The 16908-nt window shown below is 40.4% G+C and overlaps 1 protein-coding gene across 1 annotated transcript in view; it reads left to right on the top strand.

Moving 5' to 3' along the window:
- Positions 1-9370, top strand: part of HSPA12A (heat shock protein family A (Hsp70) member 12A) — a 47464-nt gene extending 38094 nt beyond the window's left edge. The window contains exons 8-11 of the mRNA XM_035329280.1: positions 46-150; positions 1227-1485; positions 2735-2838; positions 4267-9370. Coding sequence (XP_035185171.1) covers positions 46-150; positions 1227-1485; positions 2735-2838; positions 4267-4901 — 1103 coding nt within the window. The 3' untranslated portion in view covers positions 4902-9370. The remainder of the gene's footprint in view (positions 1-45; positions 151-1226; positions 1486-2734; positions 2839-4266) is intronic.
- Positions 9371-16908: the final 7538 nt, after the last annotated feature.

Below are 16908 nucleotides of genomic sequence, written 5' to 3'. Positions count from 1 at the left end.
TAATGTAAAAGTAAATGTCATTTGTCTATTCCTTTGGCAAACCAGGTGACCGCTACATTGTCGTTGACAGTGGAGGAGGCACGGTGGATATAACCGTCCATCAGATCAGGCTCCCTGAAGGACATCTTAAGGAGCTGTACAAGGCAACAGGTAGGTGACACTTCCACTGCTCACTTCATTTATATAATTTTTGACCTGTCAGTGAAGGAAGTTCATGTCTTTATTATTCACTACATTTCACTAACAGTTTTTCCTGGAATCAGACCAGCATTCAAAATTAGTGTAACCTATCTTTGGTCAGCAGAATGGGGTAAAACACTTCATGCTTCTGACACTTTGGGGTGATAAACCTCACTTTGTGAGGATAAAAAACTGCCATCTCCTGTATTACTGACTCACGTTCAGGCCATGATCTTCTGCCATGGTCCTGGTCTGACTTGTGTTAATACAGTCATCATCTTGTTCTCCTTTGAGAGGTCACCTGTGCATTGCTGCTCTGTCCAGGTATTCAGAGAAGTTCTGTGGAGGTATGAAAAGCTGAATGTCATAACACTTGTAAAGTGCCTGTTAGCAGAACAGAAATTTTCCTAGATTTAAGGGAAAGTATATATATTCCAGGAATTTCACAGCCAGTGTAACAAGGATGGCTTAGAATCCTCTGGCAGAAAGGCACAAAGAGTGCAATAAAGTACAATTCCTTTAATGTTATTCCCTTCCTGAACTCCAAATCCCCTCTGTCTTTGTCTTTGCTAAGCTGTTAACCACACAAGACAGCCTGCTAATTGTTGCTGTGTCTCTATACCAAGTTAGTCTTCATCTGTATCATTCATCGCTGAATGTTCTTGGTTTTGGTGGCTGTAAGACTATGTCAGGAAACAACTTAGTAAGAGCAAGCGGAGACACTGTACATCTAGTATGTCAGGTCTATCTACTCCTGAACATAAGTCTAACTCGCATCTTCTCGTGTATGGATAAGAAGGCAGTTTCCTCCGCTTGTAATAAAAGCGTTTCTATTTTATGCTGGTAGCATTACACCATGTAGGTGTAAAAATGAGGCAAAGGTAAGATTATGTTCTGTATTAGACAAACTGTTATATTTTAAAAAGATACCTCTTTGGACCTTCTTCCATGACAGTCCTGGTAGTGTCAATCTAGTGTGTATTTGGTCTACTTGAAATCTAATAAGAAGTTCAGGATATTAAAGCTGTGTTTTGTTTGCAATGCAGGTGGGCCATATGGTTCCCTAGGTGTGGACTATGAATTTGAAAAGCTCCTGTGTAAAATATTTGGAGAAGATTTTATTGAGCAGTTTAAAATCAAGCGTCCTGCTGCCTGGGTAGATCTGATGATAGCATTCGAGTCCCGTAAACGGGCAGCAGCTCCAGACAGGACCAATCCACTAAACATCACCCTGCCTTTCTCCTTCATTGACTATTATAAGAAGTTTCGAGGCCACAGTGTAGAACATGCCTTGAGGAAAAGCAAGTGAGTAGATGATTAAACTCAAATGGATGCAGAATTAACTACTGTTTGCAAAAACAAATAATGAAAATATCCTAACTGCATTTAGACTGAAAGACAGTAATGTAAAAATGCAATGTAATGATGAGAAAATGGGATTGCCTGAAGTGTAGTTTCCAGAATGCAAAGTTCTGATCAATCTGTTGCAAAAGCTTTTCAATACAGTACTTGCACTTTCCTGGTATTGTTTTCCATGACATTCATTAGGCCACCACTGTGTCATTTCAACTATGTATTTTGACTCATATATGCTTACATGTTAATTAGGGAGGTCAGAAAAAATAGAGAATTTGATGTCTAAAAGTTACCTGGAATCTAAATTTTTAGAGGCTTGCGCCCTGGAATGAATTCAGGAACTTAAGTGAGATGCATAAATATTTCTGTAGCTTGGGGAGAGTTATGAAAGTTTTTCTTCAGTGAATGTTTAATGTGGCATTCTGAAACTCCTGCAGCTCTTCCTAAACTTATTGGTAAATGTACTTTAAGCCTAAAAGACTTAGATCGAAGTCACTTCCTAAGTGAAACTGAGGTTTTGAAATTGTTAACAATTTCTGGAAATACTACTACCCTTCAGACGACTGTCTCCTTATTAATAGTCTTAGTGATGAATCTTAGAATTCGAAGTGTTTCCCCCCAAACAAACTGAAACTAGTACAATAACAGGGGATAGAAAATGTAAAGGTGACATAGAACATGTGTGAATGAAAAGGAAATCACCAAGCTATATGGATGTGCATCGTTGCTGGAATAACATAATACCTGTACTCACTTAACAAACATTATTCCTTATCAAACACTGTGCTCCTTTCTGTCTCCTGAGACTTCCTACGCTTGCTTGTTTTCCTTGCTTGTTTCCAACGGCTTTGGCCTGCTACTGCTGTAATCTAAATGTTGTCCGTCTGGGGATGAATTGGTGCTGTTTCAGATGAGCAAACACGGGATTGACTGCCAGCTGTTTCAGAAGGCAGCTGAGCATTGGTAATGGTACAGGAGGCAATCAGGCAAAGAAAACAACAATTAAACAAGCAAAAATAACAATTATCCCTGGAAATCTTATATTGCTCCATTCGGGCTGAGGTTAGGTGAGGCACTTTCTTCCAAGCAAACTACATGCCGATTCTGTAAACTCATTTGTTTATTTATGTGGTGAGTCTTACGAGAACTTGGCTGTTTCTATGCTCTTTTAATGTCCTTTCTAAATGTTTTTTTGCAGTGTGGATTTTGTGAAGTGGTCTTCCCAGGGAATGCTGAGGATGAGCCCAGACGCAATGAATGCGCTCTTCAAACCCACAATTGACCAGATTGTTCAACACCTTAGTATGTATCTCTTTGTAATTCCATTTTCTGGCTGAGCTAAGACTGAAGTTTGGCTTACCTGTTTCAAACCAGTAACTGGAGTTACTAGAAAGTGGTTAGGAAAGTAATTTAAAGTAAGGGACATAACACATCTTACTGCCTAGTTCTAGTGCTAGTTTTTGAGTGTGATTCAGTCCCATTGCTGCCTAATCTTCAATTATTCTATATTTAAAGGGCTACATGCTTTCAGAAGGCTGAAGTGCACTGACTTAACCCAGATCCTACTTTTCTTTTTCCTTTTCTGGGCAAGAACAAAATAATGCCAGAGACATAATTATTACATGATTGTTACTGTTATTAAGGCCTCTAGTTCATTTCTCATCAGTGGAAGAACTTTGAGTCGCATTTTTTCATGACTGTTCAAATCACTGAGATCTCTAAACACACAAGTAATATATGATGCAGCATGGTAAAAGAGTTTCCAGGCATGGCTTAAGCAGCAATGGATTTATTTATCCAGCAGTGGAAAATGGCATAGAGTTATTGGAAGTCTGTTATTTAAACTATCCCTCATGGAAGATTGGATTTGTATCAAAGAGAGTATAACATATGTACTGAGTGAAGCATTGCTATTGTACACATCACAAAGCGCTAATCAAATCAAATTTGGAATGGAATATCCAGCTTTGCTCAGTCTGTGTGAGGTATTGTTGGGTAAATTTGAAAGTCCACAACTGAGAAAGACAACTAGGGCAGAACAGCTAATATGTGAGCAGGGAGGGAGAGGCCTCAAATTATGATTGTTGTGACAGATACCTCAGTCACACTGCATCAGTTATTTGAACTGAGTAAGGGTGAGCCTACAACTGAACTGTATGATTTTCTTGAAAGTAGGGGATGTGGGCTTAAGCTAAGAGAACATCTGTAAAAACGTAAGGAGGCATTTTGCAGATGGCACGCATTGCAGTTAAGATGATAAGGTCAGAAATAAAAAGTGAATTTAAAATGGCATGACTTGTCAGGAACACTGTAAAGGGGATGTGATTCAGTTAAGTTTGGGAATATCTCACTGATACTTGCAGTGACAGGGTGATGTCTGTTTCCCTGCCACCAGTAATCTGACTGGCAAAATTTATTTGCAAAAAATCTGTGTCACACTTGACTGGTACAAGCTAAATGAAAGTTCTGTTTAGAAAGCATAAATGCTACATCAGATCTATCTTGTGCTTTGAGGTAAGTTTTCATTCAGTCATTGCCCCACTGAAAGGGAATATAGAATAGACTTCAGCAGTGGAACTAGTGCATGCTGAGGGTGGAAGTATGATGTAGCAGTTTCAGATCTTGTGCATGTGCATGGGACATTCAGTGCGCTCAGACATTAGGAGCTTCACATGCTTTGCTTTGTCATGGTGAATTTTTCCTTATTGAATGGGCTCTGTTTCTGTGTAGGTGATGTGTTTGATAAGCCAGAAGTGACCAATGTCAAGTTTCTGTTCCTGGTGGGTGGCTTCGCTGAATCCCCCTTACTCCAACAAGCTGTCCAGAGCGCTTTTGGTTCGAGATGTCGAGTCATCATTCCTCAGGATGTGGGGCTCACTATCCTCAAAGGAGCTGTCCTCTTTGGTCTAGACCCTGCTGTCATCAAAGTGCGACGTTCGCCTCTCACCTACGGTGTGGGTGTGCTGAATCGGTTTGTGGAAGGGAAGCATCCACCAGAGAAGCTGCTAGTCAAAGATGGCACACGCTGGTGCACTGATGTCTTTGACAAATTTATCTCAGCTGACCAGTCCGTAGCCCTTGGAGAAACTGTGACACGCAGTTACACGCCTGCCAAGCCTTCTCAGTTAGTAATAGTGATCAATATCTATAGCTCAGAACAAGATAACGTCAGCTTCATCACTGAATCTGGAGTGAAAAAGTGTGGCACCCTTCGCCTGGATCTCACAGGGACTGATGCTTCCGTGCCAAACAGGCGGGAGATCAAAACACTTATGCAGTTTGGGGACACTGAGATCAAAGCCATGGCCATTGATGTTGCCACCTCAAAAAGTGTCAAAGTCGGTATTGATTTCTTAAACTACTAACAAATCACGTTCCCCACCATGGCCTGTTTGTGAGACTGGTTGTCCACTATTCCATTTTTTGACTTTCACATGTCACATAATCATCTTGAATTTCAGCAGGCTATATGAGAACAGCTATTAAGGTGGGGTTGTGTCATGGTTGTGCCCTTGGATAACCGAAGGTTGGCTTTTAAAAGACCCTCAAAAAGTTTGGGGAGCAAATGTTCCAGAGGTAGTAAAAGTTCCTTAGTTGTTCAAGCATGCTTAAAGATCTACCCTTATTCAGTAAATACTGATTATTATTGCATCCTGAAGACTAGTTAAAAAAATGTAAAATCATAATCTCTTTGCCTTGTGCTTATACTTCTTCCTTTTCCTCCAAAGAAAAATTTGCTAACTCGTGGTTGTTGTAGGGGGGTATGTGTAGGGTATCTGTTTAAACAGCATCATCCTCTGAACATGGAACAAAATAGTAGGTTACAGCTTTCTTTTGTTCTTTTGATTATGAACTGTACTGTCAAAAATTTAGTGCTGAAAATAAGGTTTGTAAAGAAGTGGGAAATGAGATTCTTCAGTTCCTAGATCCCACTGAAAAGAATATCCTTGGGAAGCCTTAAATTATATTTAGGAAACATATTTTAGGAGCCTACTGTTGGTTGTCCCAGTTTGAGAAAAACACCTTTCTTGTCAAAGCTTGTGGAACTATCCGTTGGATTAAATAGCTAGCACTACCCCCATTATACTTTAGAAAATTATTAAGAACAAAGTTATTCCCCTTTTCAGGTCTTACAAACTTTTATTTACTAGCCTCCACATGAAATCACAGAATCAGAGAATAGATGAAGTTGGAAGGGACTTCCATATGCAATCTGGTCCAACCCCTCTGCTCTGAGCAGGGTCAGCTAGAACAGGATGCTCTGTCCAGTCAGGTTTTGAACACCTCCAAAGTTGGAGATGCCTGAAATTCTCTGGGCAACTTGTTCAGTACTTGACAACCCTCAATGGAAAAAAAAAAGATTTTTTCTTACGTTTAAAAGGAATTTCTTGTATTTCAGTTTGTGCCTGTTGCCTCTTGTTCCTTCACTGAAATACCACTGAGAAGTCTATCTCCATCTTCTTTACTGTCTTCTATCAGATACTTATATGCATTCCTGATCCCCCAGCCAAGCCTTCTCTTCTGGAGTCTACGGTCTCAGCTCTCTCAGCTTCTCCTCATACATCAGACTCCAGTCCCTTAATCATCATCATGATGGTGTGCCAGACTCAGACTACGTCCATGTCCCTCTTGTACTGAGAGGCACAGGACTGGATGCCAGATGTGGTCTTCCCAGGGCTGAATAACGGGGAATAACCACCTTCATTGACGTGCTGGCCGTGCTTTTCCTCATGCTGCCCAGCTGTTAGCAATCTTTGCCACAAAGGTACATTGCCGGCTCCTGTAGACTTTGTGTCTACCGAGACCCTGAGGTCTTTTTCTGCCAGGATGCTTCCCAGCCAGTTGGCCCCCAGCATATAGTGGTGTATGGAGTTATTCCTCCCCAAGTTTGGGACTTTGCACTCCTCCCAGTGATTACATTTCTTTTCTAGTTAATCCCTGTGTTAATGTTTGGAAGTACAGTTAGATGATAGCTGTCCAGGAAGTTTTAAATGATTTAAAAGAGAGAAAATGTCTAGATCAGGATTACTATGATATATTTTGAGTTGGAAGCATTTTAATTGAGTAAATTAATATATTTCTGGGTTAACTTTAATGTTCATTAAAGTGGAAGACAGAGGCTAAGAGAACAAAACTACAAATAACATTAAATAAAGCATTTCTTACATGGCTATGACCACACAACTGTAACACAAGTGAAATACAATGATGGTCATGGTAGCATCTTGTTTTCCAAATACCAGCATTCTGGAAATATTTTAAGCATGTTCACCTGGAAAATTTCTTCTGCAACTGGAACGGTTTTTATTTTGCTAAATGCTACAGGTGGATGATTTCTGAAACCTAGCATCTGCATCTGCCCTGAGCTGAGAACTTCAGTTTCGAATCTAAATCCACTCCAAACTGGCAGACTGAAACTAACCTGAATTACCCTAAAATGCTGACACTTTCAAATCATTTATACAGAGCTGCCTGATTACCTGCTGGAATTCATTACATTTTTGAAATTTTGCACTCTTAACCGTTAAACTAAATCTTCCTTTTTTATAGGTTGAGCATGAGTTACATAAACTACTGGGAAATGAAAGCTTTATCAATGATTTCACTGATTTACATTCCAATCCTGCACTTAAGCTTTCTGTGTTTATCCTGGAGTTTTGCCACAGTCCAGAGCTGCAGAACTGGTCCACTGCATTTTGTCGTTGAGTTTTCTGTGTCTGCTGCAGAATTCCCTAGTAGGTTGTGAAATCTGTTCTGCATTCAGCTTTAAAAAAAATTAAAGAAAAGAAAAAAAGAAGGGACTATGGAGAATGCTACTCACAGTATCCGGCTGGATACTTTTCTATAATTACAAAGTGTGCTTTCTAGCATTCGGTTTCCTGCTGCCTGCTAAATGCTTTAAAAGCTAAATACTGGGATTTTTGTGTGTTGCTTTCCATGGTTTACAAACAACAGAAACTTTAAGATGAGTTATGAACAATATAATTTTATGTATATACAATATTTAAATATTGTACAGACTCTTTCTTTCTACAGTGCTATTTTCTTGTATAAAAATGCTCTTTGCCTCTGTTGATTTCATTCAGCTGTTAATTTTAAATAACATAGTTTCTCAATCAGCTTCCATAATTATAGGCTTTTAAAGATGGTAAGATATGAAATGTAAAAGGCTGATCTTATAATAATAGGAAAGAAATGTTGGTGTGTCAGAGAATACAACATTCTTCCTGCAATGCAAGTCATACCAGTTAAGTATATTACACAGACGCACTTGTATTTTGCTGGGATTTTCATTTCTTTGTTTCAGATGGTGACCATTCCAGCAGTTCATCATAATAATGGATGAATCCTCCTGTAAAACCAAGTTAAATTTAGCTTGTATGATCTGGATATACAGCTTCTTCTCTAGATTTTGGAGTTTTATTAAGGATCTACTCTAATTTTTAAGAAAGTACTTTCCAGAGCCAAGTAACTCTGATTTACAGTAGTTGCAGGTAAGCCTGTCTATTGCCTACTGCTACAACCTAGCAAACACAAAATTCTTAAATAAAAGAAGGCTTCAGTGTCTCTGCATCCTGTGTTAAACTGAATGGGTCCAATTCTACAAGAATTTGTTTCTGTTGGCCTTAGGTTAATGCAGAATTTGGTTTAGGAAAGGGCTGCAACCCCCCACCACAAACAGGAGGTGAACTGCAAGATCCTGTGATCCATGGGTTTTGTGCTATCTTCAGCCTGTCCGCAGGGAATGCTAACAATAGTTTCTGCAGCTCTTCTGAAGTGTAGTTAGTTCCCCACACAGTAGCGATTCTTTGCCCTTTTTTGTTCACCTTTTGTAAGATTCCGTCTGGATCCAAACAGGGGTTTCTTGCTAAAATTATTCTGCTGTAACTGTACAATATTGAAGAGTTTGCATATTTTTGCACTTCCTTGTTCAGTCTGATGAGAGCACTATCAAGGTTATCTTTGCAAAGCACTGAACTACCGAGCAAATTCCCAACTGTCCTCGTTGCCCTCTTTAAATCCAAGAATGGAAAATTAGCTTCTCTCTCTAAGGAAGTAGAATTGTTAGTAGAGCGTTATGCTGTGGTCTGTAGTCTATAACCCAGTTAAAAAACTCTATGTTGTAAGTGGCAAATGGATGCCCCTTTTGATAGAGAATGTTAGGCTGTAAAATTAATATGAAATTTATTAGGAAATGGGTCATTTTTAGAATAGTAATTCTGATACTTTTGCGGGAAATTTCCTGCAGAGGATTTTTTTGGTAGGGATTTCAGATGACATTGTGCAACTTAATGTTGAGAAGACAAGGCCTGCTATCCTTAGGCAAAGCAGAAAGCCCCGACTGAAGTTTTACTCTAAGCATGAACTTGCAAGTTTTTGGGTCAAAGTTGCTTAACTCTAGGCTGAAAGTTAGCAACTAATTTTAATAGAATGATTAATTGTGCTAGAATATGATACATGTGCAGTGATGGTTAGGACAGTTAACATTGGTATATTCTTACCAATGAATATATACAGGAGTTTTAATGCATTATTATGAGAAGGCTAATTATGTATTGCAGAGATTTAATTGCCAAGATAACCTGCATATTTATAACATGAAGTGGCTTAAGCGGATGAATAGTATAAAAGTTGTTGGGCATAATGTCACAGTACTCACCTGCTTGAAATAGTCTTAAACTATATTATAAAACCAACCATTGTGGTCTTGTTCACCTCTGTGCAAGATAAATTCAGATTTCACTGATGTTCGGAGCTGTTCACAACTTGTCTGGATTGTATCTTGAGTGTTCTTGTGTCTTCAACCATGTCAAATAAAATACAGTAAAACTAACTTTTCTTTTTGGGTGTTCATGTTTTGATGAAAATGGATTTGAAAGACCAAGTGGTTTTACTTACATTTGGATACCCCTTCATATGCATAACTGAGCAAAAGTGCCACCAACTGCATGCGTTGCATGTCAGGTCTCTTCAGCCTTCTAGATGTGTGGACACCTAGAGCCCGTGCAGGCCTGAGGTTGCAGTCACTGCTGGAGATTACTCAAATTGCACTGCAGTTTGTGTAGCTGTGAATGGGGTGTCTGTAGGAGTTAAGATAGAAAGACTGTAGACAACACCAAAAACAGTTCAGGTCTTTTCTGTAATGAGAATGAGAGCTGGGAAATCAAATATGCTCAAGGCTGCAGCCACCATTCTTGGCATTTCTTTCATGCCATTCTCTACAAAACTCAGATCTTCTTGATGATAACTAGAAAAACATAATAGTGTAGAAAATGTAAACCAAAAACCACTGTGGAGGTTCCCTGGTTACAGCCAATGGAGGCGAGCATGAAGGAATGATGAGCAGAGGGTGAAAATCTGGATCGAGTTTACATCCAGGGAAAATGCAAAATTTCCAGAAGTAATATAGTAGTAAAGTATAGTAGTAGTATAGTATAGAAGTAAAATACATCTAAAATGGTAAGCAGATGCTGTTAGATGATGCCAGTACATGGGTTTCTCTTCCAAACCTTTAGGTTTCCACCAGCACTGAAGTATCACTGCAGCTCCCAGGCATTTACACCTGAGTCTGGAGAGGGAGATGAGCCCATACTTTCTCCAGGAAGGCCACCACCAAGGAGAAGTCAGCCGCGCTGTTCCAGCTCAGCCCTGGCTCCTGCCCTCAGCCATGCCAGGACCCAAGCCTGGCTGTGCTGTTGGCCTGCCACCCCGTGCATGCCTGCAGCCGTACAGCGGCTTGGATGCCTGCAGTAACAGTGGCCACCAGGTTATAGCAGAGCTCTGTGGTGCTTACGTTACACCCTTCCTGCTTTGTTGTGCATCTGACCTGTGACACGAGGTACTCTTCAAAACAGGTAATGTGGTAGAAGCAGGGCTGGGCTGCTCCCACCTCTTCTCCTTCAGAGCTGGGACTTTGCTCCAGGTACTGGTCTGATGCTCCCAGCCCCTTATGGGAAATCAACTGCTCTCCTGAAAGCGTGAGAGTTCAGTTCCCTTTCCTTCCTTGTACGAATACTTTAAAGGCAGGTTTGACATAGTGACTTAACATCTCCCTACAGAGTAAATCCCTTTCTACTCTCTATCTTCAAGGTCTTTTATTTCACTTGTTATCCTGAAGGCCTCACACTTATAATTATATATTCCATAGTGATCTCCTGGGTGCGGATGTGGATTTAGTTCCCAAACACCATTGGCCTCTAAGATCATATTTAGCCATTTCTGTCTTTTCAACCAGAAGCAGCAGTTGACTGCCAATTGTTTTTGTTTGTTTCTTTAGATCACTGTTCTGTTGTTTCTCTGCTTTAATTTTTCCTTATGGACGTAATCTATCAGGTGAAAAGATTTTTGTGCCACATTAGAGCTGATCACTGTTCTGGTTCCAGGCACCTTATAATCCAGAATGTGTTCAAGGTAGATGTCTGCCAGTCACCCATCAATTATTAAGAAAACAGAGTCAGTTGCAGTGAGCACCATTTAAGTTTTCATATGAGCATTGATGCAGGAATGCTTGCTTGGAGGGAACAGTGAAAATACCGCCAGGATAGACTGTTATTTCCAGATATACAATCTAATGACAAATGTTACTCAGTTCCAGTGTTAATTAAAACAAATGGTTACAACCAAAGCACGACTAATAAAAGCAACTGCCACTGGCTCTGGTAGCACGGCCAGTACACACCCTTTCAGAGTGAAACATTTCCCTTATGTCACATATACAATATATATATAACAATAGATATATATTGTTGTGGTTTAACCCGGCTGGTAGCTAAACACCACACAGCCGTTCGCTCACCCTCCCCCCTCCCTCTCTGGGATGGGGGAGAGAAACGGGAAAGTGAAGCCTGTGGGTTGAGATAAAGGCAGTTTATTAAGATAGAAAATAATAATGATAATAATAATAATATGTACAAACAAGTGATGCACAATGCAATTGCTCACCACCCGCTGACCGATGCCCAGCCCAACCCCGAGCAGCCGGCCTCCCCAGCCCGGTTAGCCACCCCTATATATTGTTTAGCATGACGTCAGATGGTATGGAATACCCCTTTGGCCAGTTTGGGTCAGCTGTTCTGGGTTCGTCCCCTCCCAGCTTTTGCTGCACCCCCAGCCTGCCCGCTGGCAGGACAGAGCGAGGAGCTGAAAAGTCCTTGGCATAGTGTAAGCATTGCTCTCCAGCAATTAAAACATCAGCATGTTATCAGCACTCTTCTCATCCTAATCCAAAACATAGCACCCTACCAGCTACTAGGAGGAAAAATAACTGTCCTAACTGAAACCAGGACAATATATAGCAACAATATGTATTTATTTTTTTCTTTCAGCTAAGATGTTACTGAAGACATGCCAAAAATCCTATGATACCTGAATACACAAGTACACAATATATTTGGTCCTATTTTCTCTCATTAATAAACCAGAACTCGTCATCAATGAACCCCTGAACTCCCTTGGTGAATAGGGCTATGTTTGCAGCTTTATAACAGGCACTGTCTGTGAAGGCACCTCTATTTTACATGAGGGACCAAAGACATCAGCATGGGTTATAGTACCCCAATCCATGTTTGTGCCATGCAGAGATGCTGAGCCAAAATGGTAGCTTTGTATTTCAGTATTTTTTTGCTCCATAGTCATTCAGGTTGAGGATGCTGCTTGGTGCTGCTTGGAGGAGCAGCTGCCATTTAGTCTGGCAGAATACAGGATCTTGGACTGTATTTCACTAGCATATTATGGAGTCTGAAGGCTGAACTGTGATGTGGCATTTTGTGGTGAACTGGTAATGAAAGTAAATGGTATTCTTGGTAAATGGTAAATATTTGGTACAAGTCTGCTTTAAGAGGTGGTTAAAAATAAATGCATAAAAGTTGATTGTTCCCCAGAAAGTCATAAAAATAGACATATCATAAAGGACTATAGTCTCTTAGCCTTATCAAAGTCTGCTTTATTGCTAATATTATAGTATCAGGGCAATAAACTGGCCAATAACCAGGTATATTTGAATGAATGTGCATGTTTGTCGTATGTTTCCAGACCTAGGAATGCTTAATAAGCTGCTGCACTGAAAAGCTTGTATAATAGCTTGTGTGATATACTTTCTTTTCTGCTAAAAGTTGCAGGCCATGTGTCTAAAATTTGGGACTGTTGGCACTAGCTATGGAGACAAGTCAGTGGTGTGTGTGACCTTATGCTAAAATACTACACAAAGGTGCAAAGATGCAGGGAATGAGCTGAGATGCATAGCAGCCACTACACCCCAACTTCCACCTATTTGCTGCAATGAAGATGTTTTACAAGTGCTCTATGACTATAATTATAAACACCATCCTAATAGGCTAGGTACTGTATTTAACTTGTAATGAACTTGATTTCAGCTAAACATTCAATTAATGTTACTAGTACAATGGGAAATATAATTACAGTCTTCAGGGACACATTAAGAACCAAATTTTGCTTTCAGTGTTCGAGCGCATTGCTCTGATTTCCAGGGGAGGTTCATGTGTGTGCATTCACTGGTAGAATTTGGGCCTTTCACTGGACTTTTCCAAATCTGAAGGTTTTTCCATATGCGTGTTTCTATTTAAAGTTATAGCCCCATCTTGATAGGAAGGAATCTGTATAAATCCTACCTTGGTTCTTCCATGGCTACAGAAATCCTGAGTGAAGGGTACAGTGTTTTCATGCCTTCTGCTAATAACCATGGAATAAAACAACTTATAAAACAATCTCCCTGACAGCAGCGTCCAACTTCCCCAAAGGCATTATCCCCTTCCAGTTTCCTAAATAGCTCCCTTAAACATCAGCCTAACGTCTCTCTCCGGTGGAACTGCTTTGGAGTCCCTTTAGTCAGTGCAAAGAGATGCCTGATTTTCAAGAGGTGCAGCTTGGACAAACAGATGACAACTGCGGCTGCTTTGTATAACTGTTTTTCACTCCTTCCCAGAGCGTACACTTTTAATCTTTTCTGAATTTTACTGCACATTAAACATTTAAACAAACATAAACATTGATCTCTAATTCTCCAGAATGTTAAATTGCACTTCTAATAGTAAAGATAGTACTACTAGTAAATTGCGTCATTTTTATTACAAGGGAGTTTACCTCCTACCTTTACAACACATTTCGCTGCAACCTTAACTATTGGCTAATGAGGAACACACGATGTCCCTTATGTTTCAGTAAATCATACGGTGTAATTCTTCTATGGCTTTCCTCCTTGGACTCCTACAGAATTGGAGAACTTAGTTTCTCTGTTCAGATTTCATTCTTTTCAAGCATATCCTCAGATCCTTCTATTGAAATAAGTTCAGACCACTGAATATCTTATCTTGGGAACATAATCCAAATAGAAAAATACCTTGACTCTTAAAGGCATCAACTCAAGCTGAACTGCAATCCAGGCTTCTGTTTCTTCCTCCGTATTAACCCAAAGTTGTCTTGCATTGGCATTTTTTCTTGCACTTCAGTCTTACAAAGGATGCCCCAGCAACCCATTCTACCTTGATAACCTTTCACTACTCTAAAATATTCCTTAGCTGCAGCTCGTCACTTTGTCACTATTCCTTTTCTTCCTAGATTGCTTCATGCAGCCCTTACCAGCAGCTGCCACTGGTGTCTGAACACAGCACCTATTGTAACAGCGTGCAGCATACAAGCTGGCAGTCGGGAACAGGACGTCACCTGTGTCCTGGTGAAATGGCTGCTTGGCAGCCAGGAGGCAGTTTCCTATGTAAGAATTTTGACAGTGCGGTGGAAATGACACGAACACTTACGTGAGGGAGCCTTTTCACTGTGTAGGGAATGCTTCAGATCTCATTAAATTCAATTGAAAGGTTCATACTGACTTCAGGGGAGCGTTGAGTCTAGCCCATCCTGGCTGTTAGCCAAGCCCTCAAATCCTTTGTAGTCAGAGAGATACATACTCAAAAGTAACTATATTTTGAGAAGCTAGCTGGATAGAAAAAAAGTAAGATTATATCAGCATCAACAAGAGGTATATCAAAAGCAACTGAACACAGACCTCAGTGATACAAAGGTACTGAATGTGTATGAAGAAAGTCAGTTAACCGCAAATATTTTTTGCAAGCCAGGAAATTCTGTCTTCTTTGTTTAACATATGATTGTGTAGGTGCTGGCTATGATTGAAGTAGCATCTATTTTCTGTTTTCTCTTTTGTTTATTTATTTTTTTTTGAGGACTGTACTAACTGAGAGAAGTTTACCAGATGCTCACTTCCCAGGTTGGACTGGCTTTGTGCCTAGAGCAGAAGCTACCAAATTAGGACACGGTGTTCCTCACTATGCGGTGGCAAAAAGTTATTTTCAGGTTTTTAAGAACTTGATAGATTGTGACCACTATGATTCTTTTATCAGTGTCCACAGGTGAACTGATGTGAAGCCAGGGGAGTGAAAATTACAATATGAGCTTATTCTGTGAATATTGCATGCTGCAGCAGAGCCAACGTGTACAAGGAGGACATTCCTGGATTAAGTGCAAGGAAACCCAAGGACTCAGCCTAAGAGGTGTGTAAGTGGAATTGGATGTGGAAGGCCAGAGGCATCGATACGTTCCAGCAGTAACTGAAGACTGGCGAAGGTTTCCAAGTGGAAAGGAACAGGGAGACTGACAGCTCTGCATACCAGAGAGTTTGAATTGCTGAACTACAGTGTTCTTCTAAGGAGTTGGAGAGGTGACTCTCGTTTTCATAACAGCAACAAGGAGCATTTCCTTCCCTCTGAGGAATAAGCTCTGCACCTCTACTAAGAACTTCCTTCTGCCATCAGCTGATAAGAGTGGACACTAAACTGAGCATATCCTCTTCCTTTGTAGTACAAAGAGCAGCCTCTCTGCGCTTCCCCCCAGCAAACGCTGCATACTGCACGTGGCATCGCTATTTGCTAATGCATACCAAGGCCATGGTTAGGGTACTGCAGTGTAATGTGTTGTTCACAGAGCTTCTACATATCATCTAGTATTGGTCTAGATGACCTTAATGAATCTATTTTCTCAGCCCATTGCCCCCTTGCACCTTTTCCAGAAGACTATTGACTCCTCAAATTTAGAGGAGTTGAAGGAAGTTAACCGTGAGCAGAGCTGAATCCAGCAGAAAACGTGCTGGTCCTGCATGACATCTGCAGGGGGTCCTGTACTTAACTGTGCTGTTTCACAAACAACAGTACAGCATCCTCCTTCCCTTCACATAATTTTCTCCCTATGTTCCTTGTGTAAGCAAAGGTCCCAGATGGCAGAAGAATTTGCAGTGTGCAACATGTGTAATGTGACTGAAGCTGTTCTAAAACACATTTATATTAATTTTGTAGTTAATTTGTTTTGTCCTAGGGGTGGGGCTGCAAAGTTACTCTCTCCCTAGGCAATTTATTTGTCCTTTGCTGTACTCACCTTCATAAAGCTCTGCGTAGTGTCAGCTCTGAGTCTCCATGGTTGTCGTACCCGCAGAGAACACGGGAGCATTCCCAACCTTTCCTGCCTCTGACAGCCTTGACACATCTGAATACTATCCCCTTGCTTTCCCTGTATCTAGTTCTCTAATTAAACCTTTCAATCATGTTGTGTAGAAATATGATATTTTTTTTTTACAGTTCCATTGGCAACTTTGAGGATTAGACAGTGGATGCTGGTTTCTTGCAGATAAACATCTCGTTGCTGGAAAGACATTTGGAAACGTAAGCCGCAGTTGATGTGTGCACACACAGGGGACTCCTGTTGTGCACATCCTATTAAGAAACAGAAAGCCCTGGCAAAGTGTCAACAAACAACGAAATGTGATGTGAGTAGTTGAGGCATGTTGTGTTCTTGACTTTTGCAAACGCTGATTAAAGGCCTTCTTGTGTGCAATCTGAGGAGTGCACATTTAAGCCTTAGGAATTCCTTGCAGTAGTTAAGGTTATATTAGTTGGGTGTGTTTTTGATAGAGTGTTCTTATGTGGTAAACCACAAGTCATGGTTATGAAACATACTGTGAGTTTTGCACTCATTTTGCTTTTAGAATTGGCAGCGTTAAAGCATTTCCTTCCAAATCCTATACTGCAGAACCTCCAATAGACTACTTGTGCTTTACTGAAGTGTGTTGAGCTTTTCAGGTACAAGAAAAATGCCGTGACGAAAAACTTCAGAGAGGGTGAGAAATCTCGAACTTCCTGAAGGACTTGCTGAGGAAGTTTAGGCAGGATGCATTGAGCTTTAGCAGTTTAAAATGTAGTTTTAGACTGCAATAAAGTAGCCTTTTTTGTCCTGCAGAAAGCTTGTTTCATTTGGTAGTGACCCTCACTTTTGAGTAGATGTCAGTACCTCGGGTCCACCTTACGTACTCTCTGTCATTAAATTTTCTTCTTCTGTGTCTGTTATGGGACATAC

Source organism: Oxyura jamaicensis, chromosome 6 (assembly GCF_011077185.1).
Source record: "Oxyura jamaicensis isolate SHBP4307 breed ruddy duck chromosome 6, BPBGC_Ojam_1.0, whole genome shotgun sequence".
In the NCBI taxonomy this organism is placed as follows: Eukaryota; Metazoa; Chordata; class Aves; order Anseriformes; family Anatidae; genus Oxyura; species Oxyura jamaicensis.
Note: the sequence above shows the minus strand (reverse complement) of the source record. Positions and strands in the feature narration are given on the sequence as shown.